The following is an 18977-nucleotide window of genomic DNA, read 5'->3' on the forward strand; positions in this document are numbered from 1 at the left end:
TGTTTTAATCTACAAGAAATTGAATTTCAAACAAACAAAAGGAACATTGCACTACTTCACTTTGGGAAAGTTAATGGCTAAAAGCAACATTGCGCATGCTACATTTTTCATTTCACAGTTCAATGACAGAAATTCTCCAATGTAATAAAATGAAGGAGTTTGGTTTCAATGTGTGCCTGCTAGATGCTTATAAATCATGGTAGGTGAAAATAATTTTGAGAGATGTCGTGATCAATAGAGCACAAATCAAATCTCATCACATTAACAAACTGCACATCATCCATAACCTTGTTTTCTTTTATGCCCCTCTCTGCCACCATCGTCCCTGCCTTGATTCACCCCTGTCACGAGTAGCATCATAATCAATGCTCCCTCACACTACCCGAGTGCGCAATGCAGCACGGTGGGTCAGAGCTGCACACCGGGGCCCATCTATCACGTTCACGTGCGACAGGAGCCCATGACAAACTAATACTGAAGCCGTGAGCAGCAAGTCCTGCACGATCCCACTGGCAGCGGGGAGGTCACGGGGGCAGAACAATACGACCATGCTCTGGTGTTAATTAGCACAGCAGAGGTGTAGGTGGCATGTGGAAGGTTAGAGATGGATGGAGGGAGAAAAGTGAGGGTTCACAGAGTAGACAGGATGAAACGGTGTTTGGTGGATGGAGAGAGGATTCAGGGTGAATATGGAATATAGATGACAACAGAGCTGGAAGAAGAGACGGTTTCTTCTGACAGCTGTTGGGGAACATTTCACACTTCAAGACATCAGAAGAGAGGTTTGATGAAAGGCGTTTTTTTTTTATTTCTACTTTTCAGTGGTATAAGAATACCTCAAACTTTTCAGACATATCTTCGTAATAACCCTTGGCTTTTTGCTACAAAAAAATCGGTGGTAACATTATCTTTAAAATGCATGAGCAGCAAATCAATTTTGGGTGATAGCATAAAATATTACCTGACCTTACTGGACAATAACAATCTAATCTTTAACATCACCAGTAAAACACGGGAGTTTGCAGCTAAGGCTATAAAAATCCATTGGAGATCATTCACTTTTGCTGCTTAATAAGCATCATGGGAATTTACGGAGCACCAGTCACACTCAAATTCATGGCCAGCTATTAGTCTCAACAGGAGAGTTCAGGAGTATGGGCAATAAAATCATGTCCATTATGGTGTGGTCAGTTAATGAGCTTAACACTGATGACATCAAAGGATACACACTTACTCCCACCCAGAGTTCAAAAGCTTTTCACAATTCTACAAGACCATTTTTAAGGTATGTTACTCTCTTTGGTGAAGCAAAGCATCAGACATCAAGGCATTTTGTAACTGATGCTTAATTAGTCAGTTTTAATAGTATTTCATTGTCATACGTCCAATATTGTAACTGCAAACAAGCCAAACAGAAAAAGTTCACATTCTTTTAGTCAGAAATATTCACTCAAACACAATGCCAGACTGTAGATTCATTAAATGTAGTTACAAAACATAAAAAAAAATTCCCATCCCTTCTGTACTGGTTCACTGAACTGGTAGAAAATGTTTCTGAAACAATGATTTCTACGACTGACAAGATCACACCTTGTTCAGTCACAGCATTTTCCCTGGCAAATAGACTATAGCAGGGGTCAGCAACCTTTACAACCCTGAGAGCCATTTTTGCTTTCGGTCCAGCTAAAACAAATTTGTTAACAGCAGCAAAAGCAACATAACTCTTTGAAAGAAAATGGTTTGTTTTTATAATGCATACTGTAGGAAATTTGTTTTGGTTTTTAAATCAAAAAGCGATAATTTTGTTTTTACAACCTAAAGGTCATAGAAAATGACATAAAAAACGAACGTACTTTGTAACCTATTGACTAAAAACATGATATAAAAGAATATTCGGGAGCAATGGGTGGCTAGGGTGGTAGAGCATACACACCATGGGCAGAGGCCATAGTCCTTGATGTGCTTTTGTGCCTGGTCTCTTTCCTTAGGCAAAATAAAAAAATGGCACAATGACCTAATAGGTCAAATGGCAGACCTGCGTAGGACCGGGACATAAGGTCATGACAAGTAGGCGGTAAATGTGGGCGTCTTCATTTTTACACATGTATCATAACTGCTGACCATTTATCGCAAATTAAGATGAAGTGCCAAACGTGTAGGATGTTAGCAATAGACGACTGACGGTCTTGTTTGTTTCAGCTAGCTTTAAGAAGGCTGAGTCAGACGTTGCAATCAAGTCAAACATTTACATCTCATTTGCTGTCAGTGTAAGTATGAAGCTGTTTCTGAAGCTGTTTAGTGTAATTGGATTTGGATTGATGAAACATTTATAAAAAAGTTTTGAAAATATATAAAAGGAAAATGAACAAAAGTTAAAATGCTGACAGATGTCAGAAATCTCTTTGAACTGCAATACATTTCAAGTCTCTCAGCTTGTGTTGGAGACATTACCAATCCTCTGTGGATAGACGGCAGCAACATCTGCTTGCTCAGAGATTGATTAACTGGCTGATCGGGCGCCTCTGGTGTAAACTGATTGATTGATCATTCTGTGGTGGGTGTTGCCTTTGCCCACCTCCTGGGGGAGTGAACCTCTGGGGGTTTTAAGTCATCTGTCACATCCAACACAGAAGAGATACAAAAGAGATGGGGAGCTCGAGGTTCATTACCAAGCAACTGGGAGGGTATGCACTAATGAAAATGAAGCAATCTGGGAACATGGAATATGCCTGGGTATTTTTACTTTGCAAAAATGTTGTCATGTGTTACAAAATAATGAGATGTACGTTCGATCTAAAGCTCTTTGCACCAAAGCAGTGTAAAAATGGCTGACAATAATTACACAAAGTCTGAAAACTCACTTAATCTTAGTCAAATCTATGAACCGAGGCTTAGAGTTTCAAATAATGTTTCTGAGATAGTTTAGTTTTGGTCCACAGCCAAAACCAATACAGAAATTTAAAAATACTAAGATGGTGTAAAACTGTAATCGTTTCCCTTTTTGGAATATATAATATCTGCTCATTTAAATTTTTGATCTCATCTTCAGTTAAACTAGGCAAGAAAGGTAAATGTTACTCAAAACAGAAGGTGTCAGATGAAAACATGAAGCAAAATGAGGAGCTAGTCGAACAGAATCCTAAACTGAGGGCAGAAAATTCCTTTCCCCGATAGAAGAGGACAGACAAACTGACCTGGGAGTGCCATGAGCCGTATTACCTTTGGACAACAGATGTCCCTCGGGTGCTAAGTTAATGAGAATGAGTGCTGGTGAGAGAAAGGCATGAGGAAAAACCACCGACGGCAAAAAAAAAAAAAAAGGTGAGAGGGACAACATGGGTATGAAAGGACACAGCCTCGAGATGTGTTGCTGACACTAGACCTCATGGACAACCCACATGGCATGTGGCTGGTTTGTCTGTTTCCATGTGCCTGCGGCTTATGAATTTTTTTTACCTGTATAAAATCCTGATAGTGTATGTATGGGCAGCTGAAGGCTTGAATGATTATGACTAGAGATACTCTACATTATGTATGCCAACAGGATGTTAATACATATTCATTGTCCCCAGTAGGTGGTTTTCACAGGCCTGATAAAAAGTAGGAGTTCACAGTCAGAAGTGTGGCCTGTCCAACCCTTGTCACCAGAAACACATCCCCCTTTAATTGCCCAACCAACCTCTTTGTCCAACTACACCCTAGTTAATTAAAAATAATACAAAACCTTGGAAGCCAATCTTCTTTGCATGTAGAGACTAACCAGTTACAAATATTAACATATGATGGCGTTTTACAAAGATGGTTTCAAAACTGCAAAAATATCTTGCCTATGATTTAAAGTCCTGTTAACTTTTTCTTTTAGTTTACCTTTATACACTTTATTCTAACAAGTATGTTCATTTTCCTGTTTTCTGGTGAAAAAAACAAAACAACAACAAAACACATTTGTGAAAATTGAAGGAGTATCAACAATCACTTTAAGTAAGTGTCCACTGCAATTTAAAACTGCAGTGGACAAAATCACAGTGGCATGTTTGTTCAATAAAAGACAAAGTGAGGTAACTATAGGGTTCTTGATGCAACATCTAAGTAGCACTCTTTAAAATTCTCTAGCAGCAGTACACATATGCACTATATTTTACAATACAATGCTATTTTTATTTGGTTTTGTTAAATATTCCTATTTGCATATTGCTTTAAATGCTGTTTTTTAGTTTCACATTATAAGTAACTTTATTTGAAATGTTAATTTGTGAAGTAAAATTAGCTTTTTACATATTGGTTCTTTTATCCACCACACGTTTTCTCACTGGTTTTCAGTAGTTTCATCCCGTATGACACCATGTTTGATTTGTCTAGGTGTTATTGAAACACTTGAATGCAATTTCTCCCTCAAACACCATTACATTATGTATGCCGACAGTTAGCTAAGCTGACTGTTCCCTTACTTAAAACCACATTAAAACTGCTCTCGAAAAACACAGAAAGACCATTAATATGAAAAAGGCCAGGTAAAAAGATTGAGTTACCTATTAAGCCATTTAAACATTAATATGTGTTTAGATATTAATGTTGAAATGACATTATATGCACTTGGCTATTTTACAAAACTTGTATCATAATATTTGAAAACCTACCTCCCAAAGTCAGAAGAAAAGCAAAGCTATATTAAAGATGACCATTTTGAAACCAGGGTACATATATGGATATAAACAATGAAGCATATATTTTGATTTAAAGAGAGCATTGGAAAACATAATCAAAAATCAGACTTAAGATACTTCCTTTACATTATTTTTTTGGCCTGGTTGACAACATTTTCTATATTTGCTCAGGAAATATAGAAAATCTGTAACACAAGAGTTGCTGAGTAAGGCAGCTGTTGTTTGGTGTACACACATTGAATTATTTCTTTACACACACAAATCTGACATGATTTGGCATCACTTCCCAGAATGTTTAGTACAAATGAGGATGAATATATGCATAATAAATGGACCCACCACCCTGTGAAGATGGAGCAGTAAATTGACTGTACAAGTTCTCTTGTCAGAAATAGGCTGTCCGGACTCCAGTATCCATCCATCAGTCGAAGCAAATTTATACCCTGGTCCTGCTGCTGGAAGCCTGTAGTGCCAATTATGTGAGCGGGTGAGTGCCAGGTGCAGATTGCCAGAAACAGGCCCTGCCAATTAAAGCCTAACCTCATGTCTACCCCTTATACTGGGATGGTATCTGGGTAGCTCAAGCCAGGCAAATGGGTGCAGGATTCCTGACGTTGTGTGAAAAATTGTGGAATGGACATCCTTCAAGACAAAGCAATGAAAAAGATGAAACTTTACACACTAAGTAAGGTAAGTGATAGCTCCTTACCAAACATTATCCAGAAGAAACTAATATAATACAAATTTACTTTTGCAAAATAACCTTTTTCTGTACTTAACGTACTTCATGGACTATAAGTCGTACTTTTTTAAATATAGTTCAGCTACCCCTGTAGTCAGATGCAACTTATAGTTTTTCTGTAGTCAAAGTTTTTCTTAGTTTATTTAAAAAAAAATACATGGAAGTTGAGTATCTGTAGAGAATCCCACTGAAACAAAAGTTGGCACATAAATAGCTAAATAGCTAAGAAGCTTTTTATGCAGTTTGTTGCACATTTTGGATGTTGTTTGAGTTATGCTAAATTTATATTGATTCCGAAACAATTTACCACCAGGGCCATTGGAGTAAATCTGCACCCTAAAACATACTGGAGCTTTGTTACACAATAATCAAAAAAAAAAGTAGGACAAAGCAAATGTACAATTTAACTGTTTGGAACCAGTTACCGGTAGTAGACAAAATCACCTTACTCCACCCAAACCAATGTTTGGAGTGAGGAAAGATTGATGACTTTGGGTTTGATTGAAAAGTCCGCCGTAGGGTTAGAGCCCCGTTTCTGGGTGAGATGCTATGACCAGTGATTGATTAAACAATGGACCAGTGTGGCTCCATGGGGAGAGGAATTGTTGAAAATAAAAAGAGAATGGCAGAGGTCTATGATTTCATTAAAATAAAGATGTGTGGACTGACAGGTGTATGTAGAATGAATATGGGACTTGTATGGCTCTTGTGAATCCATACATATTACATTAAATGTCAACATATTATTTACTAGAACACTAATATAATAGACATGTTTATATTCATGTTATTTGCTTTGTATTCATTCATATTTTTTTATAAATGCATTTAGTTCTTTTTTACATGGTAGACTTCTAACAAACCCCATGTTTGTTGTATGCCTTTGTTCCAATTTTCTTTGCTGTGGCCTTCCCTGAGTGGCATTACATGTGTGACCATTGATGTCGAACGTTTTCCCTGCAGACAACAGAACCCCAGAAACCCAACATTACCAACGACGACAACAAACAGCCCTGCCTACAATGGTGTGAAGTTTCAATTACCGGTAGACTTGTTGGCTGGTGGCTGCCAGTCAACCTGACAAGGAAGGGAATGACTGAATGGAAAGAATTCCTACTGGGGTGGTACAAATCAACTAGCACCCTGACTACAAATGGGACTTAATCGTTAAACATGTATACAATCTATATATAATTAGTGTTACTAATATTATGATCAATTTTCCTTGTGGAAACCCCCCAGCAGAGCTCAAGCAACTGACAGAAAAAGTAGTACATGAAAAAAAGGCCAATTTGCAAATCTTTTTAAAATAAAATTAACCTCCTTTAATGGATGGCTTTGGTTTGCAAGGAATATATAAATATCCAGGGTACCAAATATGAATTTTCTTAAAAATCTCTTTAAAAGTTGAACTTCAATTTCATAACCTAAATTGGAGCTGAATGCAGACAAACTGCCTAACAGTAATTTATGGTGAAATCCTGACTGACAAATTTCCACCAGTATGTGGCAGGATGTATGTGGCTCTGGAAGATTATATAGAGGTATCAATAAAGGAAACTAAAAGGTTTCTAATAAAGAAAACTAAAAGGTTTTTTATAATAAAACAATTTTTCCAAATTGTTTTATTATAAATTTTACATTTCTCTTATGTTGTCTTGATACTATTTACTTGAAATAGCAAGTTTGACAGTCAAGAGGCCTAAACTCACTAATGCAGAATTTATCCATTTAACCTTCCATATTGCCCAAGACCTCCATCACAACACAAACCCAAAATAAAACATTCTTTTAAGAGTTTAGATTTCTGGAGAAAATTACAAAATGTGATTTTCTCCAGAAAACTGCAGTCCAGCTGCAATCCAGACAGTATATTATGACTAAAAACTAAAAATTAAGTTTTCTAAGGAAATTAAACCACAGGTTTTTTTTCTTATTTTTGTTCTCTCAAGAATTCTCCCTAAATCAAAAAAGACTTTATTTTAACTCAGCGTCTAAAAAACCCAACAGTTTGATGGCCGGATTTGTAACATTTTAATTTTAATGTAAAAAAACACAACAAATCAATAAAACAAATGTTAACCAACCTTGGTCTACGCCAAAGTCTCGAGTCAAATCTCGAGGATGGATGTCACTGTAATTGGTGTGGCTGTGCAAGCGGAGGTTAAGGCCATTATAGGTGAGCATAGGGAGGCATAACTGCTCATAGCCTTACTCTCATTGTGAGAAAAGAAGTAGGGAACGTATGGGGTCCTACCACTCACCGTGACCTGTATCTTAATGAGCGGGATAAATCGATATATGCTGAAAAAGGAACACAACAGCGTTGCAATAAGACAGCTCTGTCTGTGTACACAGATTTGTTTTTCCAGTAATAATGTTCAATTCTGGTGGAGTTTACATACACTCTGTGGCCTGAATGTCATTACTTATTGATTTGTTTTAATTACAGTTTTTTTTGGCATGGAATGATCATACAAGCAAAAATCTTCATAAGTTATACTTCAAACTAATTCAGTTAAATCCAGCATGTTGCTGCCACTAGCATGTGTAACAGTTACAGTTACACATGCTTTTTACACTTAAAGTATTTTTAAGTTTAACATCTCACCTCAACTCTTCCAAACAAACTTCTTATGCAATTTGTTTTAGGGTTACTGAGTGAAAGCTTAAAGATGATACCTGGTCCTACATCTGGTTTGCATTGTAAAACAAATCTTCCTTTACATCTCCATTAGCAAACCATAAACATTCTTAGATGTTTAAATATTTTTAATGTATTGTCTTTGTAAAGTAGAACTACAGTAGTTCTCATTTTTAGGCAGGTACAGATGCTTATGTGTGGTACAATAACTTGTATTTAATTTTTATGCACTACCTGTATGAAAGTGGTTTTGTACTTGATAAGAGGCGTGGTTAAAAGCAACTCTTGTAAAACTGAAAAGAAAAGTCAAAATTCACATTTAAGTTTAAAGTTGAGTATCGTAGAAGTTAGCCTTGCTGTTCTTTTTTAGTAAAAAGGAATAAACTGAAAAATTAAGTCGCACACTAAAACACAAACGAGGCAGGAATAATGTAATGTAGCACACATACACACACAGACACACGAAAGACAAACATGTTTTACGTTTCATCAAAAATGAGTTCGCTCTGGTTAGCAGGCAACCCTGGAGTTTGACGAACACAGAGAGAAATGACAAAGGGAGGGAGACGTCTTGGGTGAGAGGCTGTCTTTAAAGAACGCAAAAAAAGTCAATTTCCAGTTGAAAAGAACATTGGCTGTGTGGAAGCGTCTGGCTTGACAATTACATGAGTGCTGCAAACCGCACTGCACCTCCACTGATAACCCGTCGGATTCTATTAAAACTTCAGCACTCCAAAGGACACTCATATGGAAGAAATTATCACACAGACTCACAGTGCGTGTGCCGCGTCTTAAAATAGCAAAAAACTGTCTGACAATAATTCTTCGTCTACATTATTCCTATTGTGAGGAGGCAGAAAAAAAACTGGAAGGGAAATTAACTATTGGATTTGGCAGAAACTCACAAAATAATTAAAGACTTTTATAAGTAAACTGGTTGAAGGCAAAGTTTATTCTGTAAAACTGTGTGTAGTTTGAAAGTCTGCTAATGACCTAAAAGTCGCCTCTTTGAGGAACATCAAATACTATCACAGTGTACACAGGGGTAGCCTTATATATTTGCACTTGGATAAACACAAACAATTGTGGTACCCTCCTTTGAATTGCCACTTTAATGTGGTGGAGGGTTTGTGTACCCCTATGATCCTGAGGGCTTTGTTATCCGGAATTTTAGCATTTGATGGTTTCAAATCGTCAACTCCTGCAATTGGGCTGAACTCTCTCCTACTTTGTAGTTGCCCAGAAAGAGGCATCAGGCATGGGTGAAAACTAGAGTGAAGATTCACTCCAGTGTTTTCTCAAACCCCCAGTCGGCCGTGGCAGATGACCTCTTGTACTGAGACAGGTTCTGTTCGAGGTTTCTTCCTGTTAAAGGGTAGTTTTTCTTCTCCACTGTAGCTGCATGCAAACTCAATATAAGGGACTTCTGTATAGTCAACGACAAGCATTTGTCACTACGTGCTCATCCAGGAGGAGTTATTGCTGAAAGTCAATGACTCGATGCCTTCTGCTTGGTTTGCTTAGATAGAGATTTTTTTAATCTACTTTGAATAATTATTTGAGCATACTGTACTGTTTGATAAATAAAGTAGATTGCCTCATAGAGGAAATCTACTTTAGGTGTATATGCCTTTCATAAAAAACATATTTTAATTTTGAGATTAAGAACTCTAGAAAGCTGCAGGCAATGCTTTGTAAATTTATTAAGTGCAGCTTTATATTTAACGCATAGAAAGTAAATATTATTTTCTTACCCTTCCTTTCTATGGCCTCCATCTTAGGTGCAATTAAATTACACAAACCAAATTTCTTAAGAAAGTTTCTTCATGGACACTTACAGGAAAAGAATACCAAACCATGGTTTTACCTCCCTCAACATTCTTCTCTTGTCGCCTTTGTTTTCAGTCTGTGTTCAGTTCCATTTGAGGGATTCATCACATACTTGTCCAATGGTGGGAATCACGTTCATGCTTCACTCTTACTCCGTCACAACAAAATGATTCATTTTTCTATTACTGCAATAAGCGTGTGAAATGAGCTATATAATCAATAGCATAGGCCTGTAAACAGTGGCCACACTCCAGGGAAAATGTGTTTTCTTTAGTAAACAATACACTGCCTGCATGTGGTAAGAATGCTCATCTAAAATTGTTTGCGAAGGCAATTTACAGAGAAAAAAAAAGACACAAAATGAAAACATTCTTTATAACAATCGAGGGATGAACAGAGTAAGATTTGCCCAAGACAATATTAAGCTACAGCAAATAGGTTCACTTAGTGTATAATGTTTACAATAAACTGTGTAGATCCTTTGACTTTGTTGTACACACTTGAAGCTTTGAGGACTACTGCATGTGTATTTGTGCTAGTGAGATGAGACAGTCTAAGTATTTAATTGAATTACTCCTTAAAGATATCCCTGCACCACAACAAACTCAAGATTTGTCACAGTACCAGTGATGCAGTGCGGCTAACACCAAACACTTCAAAGCTTAAAACACTGCATAAGCTTGCCCTAATGAAAGCTAAACCTTGATCCCAGTTTGAGGTCAAGAGCGCTCTGGAGCAGGTTTTCATTCAGGACATTTATTTACATGGATGCATTATTTTTTCCTTTATTCTGAATCATAGCACTTTCTGTTGCTGTCACAACATGATGCTGCCACTTGATGGGCTATACTGTTGTAAGAAACTTGTGGAAGAATGCCCGATTATTGAAAGAATAATCACAAGCAATTTTTAAGGGGATGTACTATGTATTTTCAAGGTATCTAGTGAAATTTTATAACATAAAGCTCAGAAAAGTCAACTTTGCATGACATCCTCTTTAAAATCTTTCCAATCATTCCTCTTAACCAAAATAACTACACTTACAATGTAGAATATCGCAGTAATAATATCTATAAAATCTCTTCAAAAAGCATATGTAGGTAAAGGAAATCGAAATTGTGCAAACTCACTTACATCAAGGAGACAATCTCTACTACTCAAAAACAATCTACACACTTAAGTAGGTAAAAAGAAAACAACAACAATGCAGCATCTTAAAAGTGATGTTCACTTTAGCTGCTGTGCAATATATTAGAAAGAACACTTACGAGTAGCTGAGCACGAAGCTTCTCATCTTCGTTGCTGATCCTTTCCCTAATGATCGCTTGCTGGAGGCTGTCTTGGGTGAGAGCTCGCTCCACAGACAGGATCCTGGATATTTCTTCCTGGACTTTGGACTGAACATCAGCTTGAGCCTGTGCTGATGCCCGGGCCTTCTCTGCATCGTACCTGGGTAGGATCAATAAAGAGAAAATAAATATTGTTGGAATAAAACTTAGGTAGAATGTAAAAAGAGGCGTTTATATGATGCCTGTACATTCCCCAAAATTTTCTGTTCTAGCTTTAAATAATGCAAGAAGAGAAGGGGATTTAGTGCACAGGATAACCAAGGATGGTGATAGTTTGGTGCCAAGAATTTGTGCTCTTAACATGTGCTATTGGCTATTTTTGAAAATAATGTTTTTTTAAAGAGACAGAGATGCTTAAAGAAAGCACCAACTGACTCCAGAGCATTAGTGAACATGGTGATCACTTGTTCCTCCCATCACAACATTAGAACAACATGGTGGCAACAGCCCAAATAAGACAAAATTTTCCAAAATGGACTGCTGAAACTCTTGGCATTGATGTCAAACAAAATATTAAGATCAACTACACAGAGTTGATCACTCCAGGCAACGCATCTGTATTGTTTTAGAGTCCCGTCGTGGCGTGATATGCAGCAGAGCAGGGCTAAATCATGGCGGCGACCTGAAATTCACTGGTCTCCGAAGAGTGACCCATTTTTCAGCAAATATTTGTAATAGCTGTCTGCATCCCTAGCAGTCAATCTGTCACCATGCAGGTGATTGGAGCCACCTGCATTTTGCTTTTCTTGACATGTCCTTGTAATTTTAAAAAAGTTGCAATGAAGGACAGCACTGAGGAGTAACAGATGAACACTGAAAAAGTTCAAAAGGCAAACCTAAAATCATGAGAATCAGGTAACCTCTGTGAGAGGGTTTATAACAAATTTAAGTGGTTACAAAGAAGATCTATTTGATTATCGATTGCAGTAATCAATTCTGAGAGGCTGTGTGCTCAACAGACGTAGGAAAATCTCTGCAGACGCAGGACCAGTATTTGAACCCGGTCACTGGGTTGTCTTAGTTACCTAGCAACACAGTTCCAACTAGGTGACAGTGTGCTTGATTGAATAAGGAAGAACATCCCTGAAACCCCTAAAAGTGATCTTGTGTCTGATATCAAACAGTCAAGCCGAGGTAGAATAAACACAGAACTGACGGAGCGAGCAGTGGAGTGAATTATGGCAAATTCAATGAAGGCGAGGGAGATCTTCATAAACATCAGCCTAAGAAGGATGCAGAGAGATGCACAACAGATACATCTGATGACCACTCCAGAGGGCAGCTGAAAATATTGACTGTATGGCATAGTTCCAAAACAAGGACCCAATTAAAAACTAATTTCCTCCAGAAAAGATGGGGAAATTGTAAAACAATGACACCACTTTTAAAATAGTTATCCTTTTAAACCCCCGTAGGGATTTAAACACATAAGTTATAATTCATTTAGAGCTTTCTCAGGTTTTTAGACTCCTCATTATGGGAATTTACATATCCGCTAATGTTTGGTTCCAGGCATGAATGTTATACAAGTTTTCTACCTCTTAGCTCTGCTATTTTTCCCATTACAAGCACACATTAATCTCTCAAAGTGATAGGTTTTCATCTTTTATTAGAAAAAATCTCATTTACTTCCTCAGTCAGGTGTGAATGTAGACAACATGCAGACAGTGATGAATGGTGATGGACAGACTGCTAAAAGCAGATCACCTACATACCTGTAGCTTTGAAAAGATGACAGGTAGGAGTAATTCGAGTATGCCTGAAGTCTTAAAACGGCCCTGCATCACAACTAAATGTTGGAGGATTTAAGAGGGGGCGGGGGGACGGAAAGAAAACGGGTGAAAGTAAAGAGAAAGTGTGAGCAGTGGCAACATGACATGTTTGGCCCTGAGGAAGTTAAGCAAGGGAGGAGGGAGACAGAGAGGGAGAGAGAGGGAAAGACGGAGGGAGACAGAGAGAGACCAGCCATGTCCAGTCTCACAGTCCACTGGGCTGCACACGTCAGCACACTCCATCCATCATCAGGCTCTGACTCACGCACACACAGACACATGGGGAGCCTCCTAATGGCCTTTTACATTCACCATTTCCCCCACAATCCACGCCTCCCCGCCTGTGTGCCGCTAATGCATCTAAGTTACCTCTACTCAAGACGCTTTGACTGCTGCTACAACTAGGGCTGAAAGAGAGCAGTAAACAAGATTTTTCATGGAAAAGTATTTTTGATGGTACTTGTGTGGGCCAGCAAATGAAGCCAACTCAACCTTTTGACATGTCTTTGTTAACCAATATGCTTTTAGCTGAACATATAGGAAGGAAGTACATCAGATAAAAAAAGTTTAATCACAATTGAGTTTTCATAATGTACTGGATGCGTTGCAGCTAAAATAAATGTTTAAATCGCTTGATGTGCAAGTGTTTGAAGAAGAGACTACAATGTAATACAGCGCTGACCTGCAATGTGGTTCTATTAATTATTGTTTTAACTGCATTAAATTCAGAATTTAAAAATATATTTTTGTGCAGGAAAGCACGAAAACATATTTTTGTTTCTGCAAAACTGGATTTGATTGTGTTCATGTTTTTTATTTCAGAAGAAGAACAACATTAAACTGTTTAATATTCAGAGGAAACATGCTAGTCAAATTAAAAGATGAATGTAAGCCTAAATCTGCTAGATGTTTTAATATTTTTAACTGTATGTACAAAGTCTGCACTAAAAAATAAAATAAAAAATGTAAAAAATCACCTAAATTCATTCTCTTATTTGTTTTGTTTAGTCCCGCAGAATATTAACAACCAAAAAAATTACTTATTGCCAAAAGGTGCAGCACGATTAAGAAACATTAAGGACTCCATATTTTCATGCCTGTGACTTTTTTTTCAATTCAACACGCAATTTGTTTAAATTAATTTATTTGCGAGGCCCAATGGGAAACAAAATTAACATCAACTTGACAAAATGTATTTATTTATTTGAGGCCCAACAGACCAACCAAAACGTCACATGTGACCCATAACTATAATCTGATCTGAAAAGAGAAGATTTCCAAGAGAAAAGGAAAGTGTGGGTGGAAAAAAAAAAAGAGTCTATTGACTGCTTCACAAGTGCTAACCCAAGCAAAGACTGCTATCACTAGCGAGATGCTATCTGTCTGCTTCACCTCTATTGCTTTCCAGTCATTATTGCCCTGTCTCTGGGATATTGGGCACATTTTTCATCTGACTGCAGAAGATTGGCACTGGGAGAGAAAGGGGGGCGTTGACGTAGACAATGGTAGAGTCAGAAGGAGAGAGCAAACACTGTAGCTAAGAGGCAGAATGAAAAAGTGTCATATCTTTTAGAGGATAAGTGGATGATTGTTTTCTGTTTTAGCCTGGCACTGAGAAGACTTAGTGGATAAGCTTGGCTAATTAACTGTTGTTTTGATTGGTAACTGGACTTAGTCATCAAACAGCCAGTTGGAAAACAGAATCGGTGAGATTTCATTAATTTGAAGAAGAGAAAATTGGGGTGAACTGTGTCTGATATGCCAGAGTAGCTGCATACTACTTTCTGGAGGTGTCTGAAATGAAAATCCATAAACTTTGACACCTGATCAAAAAAAGAAAAGCCTCCTCGAAAAAAATATTTGAGTACAACATTACTAAACATCTGGGTTAATAAGTCACAACATATATGACAGAAAGAAATTAACATCTGTATCATTTTAGATTAAATGCCTACGAATAAAGTCCAGCTTACTAAATAGTCTGATATACAAGTACATGTAGATAAGGTCAAATATTAGAATATGAAGTGCCACAACCTTAAAGCTCAATACCTTTACAAAAATTCTAAAACAGAAATCTTCAGCTGTGACCAACTCCCTCTAATCAGAGGATCAATCAGTTTTTACCTTCCCCCATTTCTCCTTGCCTTTCTCCACTTTTTACTGAAAAGTAATGCACAGTGCATTCAGCCAGACCAGCATACCAGTCCAGGCTCAACCCAGGTCCCTGGAAACAAAGCATTTAAGCACCCACTGCAATATTGATGTTACGAATAATGTCGTAGAATGCTGTCTATGAATATTTAATGACTCATCCATTCTCCCTGACACACACATGAACACATGCATGCACTGCATCTGATTATACAACAGTGCAATACAGTTATATTCTGGATGATAGAATGGGAACAACCCAAGTCAACTGCTTTCCACTGAACAATAAATCTCATTGTTTTGCCTCCAAGTTTTTAATGTACACTGCACTTAGAATCCCTTAATGAAGTAAATTATTATTATTTCTTCAATTAAAACAAGGCAACATCCTCTGGTTGAAGTAAAGTCCTCTTAGTACAATCAGTGAAGCAGGTCTAAAATGCAAAATGTATGTAAACCTAAAAATTAAAAATCTGGAAAATTAAAAAAAAAAAAACAGGGGTTACATTTAATATTAACTCGCTGATTTAAGAAAAATGGTGAGAAATTACCAGAGTGTCAAATAAAAACAACATGTAGATTATAGTGAAACATTAAAAAAACACATTCTGGATCTAGATGCATCTAAGATGGTTGAGGCAGTCTTACATAGAATGATGAAGTAAAATTAAATAAGGTTCAGAACAGACAGCTAAACTGAATAACTACACAACAACAAAGTCCACAGACCCTAGTCCCCAAACAGTAAGAGAATCTTGTATAGGGGTGAAATAAGCTTTGTTAACATTAAACAAAATACGCTGCCAATCAGTCTTTTAAAGACTGATTGGTCTTGCAGCACAATTTCCAAAACATTGTGCTTGAGAATATGTCCAAGATAGCTTAATGGTAGTTTAAAGTGTTAAAGACTAAGTAATAAATTCAACTGGTGCGGCGTTACTGATGTAAAGAGATCTAGAGTTTTCCTGACAGGGTAATAGCCAATCAGATTAAGCAACTTTGCTTCGTAACCTAATGGAGGATTTCTGAGTAGGAGCATGGTGAACTGATGTTAGACACAAAAAGAAGAAATTTGAAGTCGAAGCTTTCTCAGGCTAATCTAGAACTAACAAAGAATTTAATGGGGTGGCTGGTTAAATGTGAAATGAGTCAAAAACTCTCAGAGAAGGTCAGTGTTCTTACTCTTAAATCAGGCATGCAATTATATCACACAAGCTGCTTGAATAAATGTTGAAGAAATAGTCTGAATTTGGACAAATACAACTAAACTTTTAGTGTTTGAGCTGGACAATCAAACTCAACCAATATTCACAGAGGGAGCGAGTTTAATAAAAGGTTGGAATATTACCAACATGAAGGAAATTAAAGAAATGGAGTAACACTGAATAACAGCAAAAAATGTAGGAATAGAAGGAAGAGACAAGAGCTAAGAGGTCGAAAGTCAAACAGTACAAACAGTGATAAAGGATTCACTGGGTTGAGGAAGAAGAAACGGTTGAGTATGAGTTTTTTTTACTCTCATCCCACCTTCCCTATCATCCTTTTCTGTGGCGTTCTGCTCGGATGCCTCACAGAGAAGCGGCAGAAGCAAATCTGCTCTCTGCACCCGCTCCTTTCTACAAATTAGTTTAGGCTGCACCTAAATAAACCCGGAGCTCAGAGTTCCTACTTCCTCTCTACCAGAGCAAAATATGCAAAGCCAGATCTATGGAGTTCATTTATGGTCTTACAGCCAAACAGATGGAATGGTGCCTAATCTAAACACCACAAATCCTCAAATTCTCAAGAACTTTTTTTGACACTGCACTACTGCGGAAGGCTGAGTGAAGGAATTCAAAACTGCCACATTACGATAGAAAAAGTAGCACATAACTGTGACATGAAAAAGGTAAGATAATTTCAAAATTAGAAAATGTTTTAAACTTGTAGAAGTATATCCCAAAAGATTTGCTACTAACATCGCAGTGAAAACTAAGAGATGACAAATGTACATTGTATTTTTTGTAAAGAATTTGGTAAAGCATGTACACCTGTCCTTCTATTCCAGGGTTGTCAAACTCCAGTCCTCAAGGGCCGCTGTCCTGCAACTTTTAGATGTGCCTCTGCTGCAACACAGCTGAATAGAATAATTAGGTCATTAGCAAGGCTCTGGAGAACTGATCTACACAAGGAGGAGGTAATTAAACCATTTCATTCCAGTGTTTTGTATCTGTGGCACATCTAAATACTGCGGGAGACAGGCCCTTGAGGACTGGAGTTTGACACCTCTGTTCTACTCCATCATTTTAAGCTAATTTTTGTTTATCCCATATTTTATTACATAAAATATTAATATGAAAATACTGAAGAATCTGGGTGCTTTAGAAGCCTAATTGGAAATTTTCAAGTGGTACGAAGAATTTCCAAGGCCCTTTATATCCACTAAGGTTTCCACGTAATATTTCATTTTTCTGTGCTTACACTGTGCAGTCGTCTCACAGTTTCACTGCTCTGGCACCTAGTGGTTCTGTTAAATGAGCTGTATTACACTATAACTCACAGAAGGAAAGCATTTTACCCCTTACTCCAATCATGCTGAAAAAATATCTCATCTCAGCGTCTTCTCTGCTGTCTCTACAGGGACCATTATACTGCAGTTAAATTATAGGCTCAGGGCACCAATGAGGAAAAAAAAATTTGTTTTTTTTTACCTAAATTTGTACAAAAAACATTTAATCTCCAAGGATAAAGTTAAGTAACTATTGAAAATAGAACAGCAATTTATTTAGAGTTTTGAGTAATAAACCCGTATCATCACTGAAAGAGGAAACCTGTTTGTCTTCCTGGTACAGTCTGCCATTATCTCTAATGGTCCCGTGTTAGGACATTAGGGACAAATTCGACATCTTCAGTGTAGTCATGAATTAAAGGAAAATGTCCTGGAGTAGATGTCTTTCTCTAGTGCCCAGAAAGATCAAAACAACAGAAATATCAAATGCAGAAATGGTGACATGGTCGCCATACGTAGTTGTTAAATCAGTGCAGTTCAAAATCCACAAAATATGTCCAGTTTACAGCAGACTACATGGACTTGTAAGGGAAAATGTGCAAAGAAATACAATGGATAAACAAGTAGATGCAAGGATAGGTCGGTCGATTGGACGGATAGATTGATAAATAAATTGCATCTACCTATTATATCTCCATGTTGCTTTCTATTTTGTATCATAATATAGATTTGCATAAAGAACTGGCTGAAGCTACACTATGATTTTGGTAAACTGTAAGAAAAATCATGTCTGTGGATGACACTAGTTGCAGCAGGAATACAAAAAGTAGCAAAACAAACAAACATATATATCTATATGTATATATAGATATATATGCCCTTCCCCACAACTTCAGCAGTTGTATGTTTTACTATTTTGCGCTCCTGTTTATCATAAAGACACATAAAAAGAGACAGAGCAATACAGTGATATGATAATATGGGATGCACAGGCCAAAAGATATAAACACATAAGCAAAAGGCAGAGGATTATTCACTGAAGACAAAAAGAAAAGAACGGACATGAAGAGGTTTCTTTATCAGGCTGTGCTAATGGATCACCCCCTCTACACCCAGGAAATTATCTCAGCATTGTGCTCCCCTTACTAAGACATGATTAATTGATTGCAAAGGAACAAGAGTAAAGAAGAACAGAAGATAGGGTAGGAGGGAAAAGAGCTGATGTACGTCGGAAGAGACGTAAATTGGAAACAGTGGGGATCGGAAAGTCTGGTGCTGACCTTTTGGAATATTAATGAAACTGGAAAATGGTCAAGTTTTAAAAAGAAAAAGAC

General features: G+C 37.3%; 1 protein-coding gene across 2 annotated transcripts in view; it reads right to left on the reverse strand.

The window, feature by feature from the left end:
- Window positions 1-18977, reverse strand: part of chchd3 (coiled-coil-helix-coiled-coil-helix domain containing 3) — a 67439-nt gene that overhangs the window by 35394 nt on the left and 13068 nt on the right. For both annotated transcript variants that reach the window (XM_023350589.1, XM_023350588.1), the window contains one exon: window positions 11149-11329. In XM_023350589.1, coding sequence (XP_023206357.1) covers window positions 11149-11329 — 181 coding nt within the window. The remainder of the gene's footprint in view (window positions 1-11148; window positions 11330-18977) is intronic.

Source organism: Xiphophorus maculatus, chromosome 17, assembly GCF_002775205.1.
Source record: "Xiphophorus maculatus strain JP 163 A chromosome 17, X_maculatus-5.0-male, whole genome shotgun sequence".
Taxonomy (NCBI): Eukaryota; Metazoa; Chordata; class Actinopteri; order Cyprinodontiformes; family Poeciliidae; genus Xiphophorus; species Xiphophorus maculatus.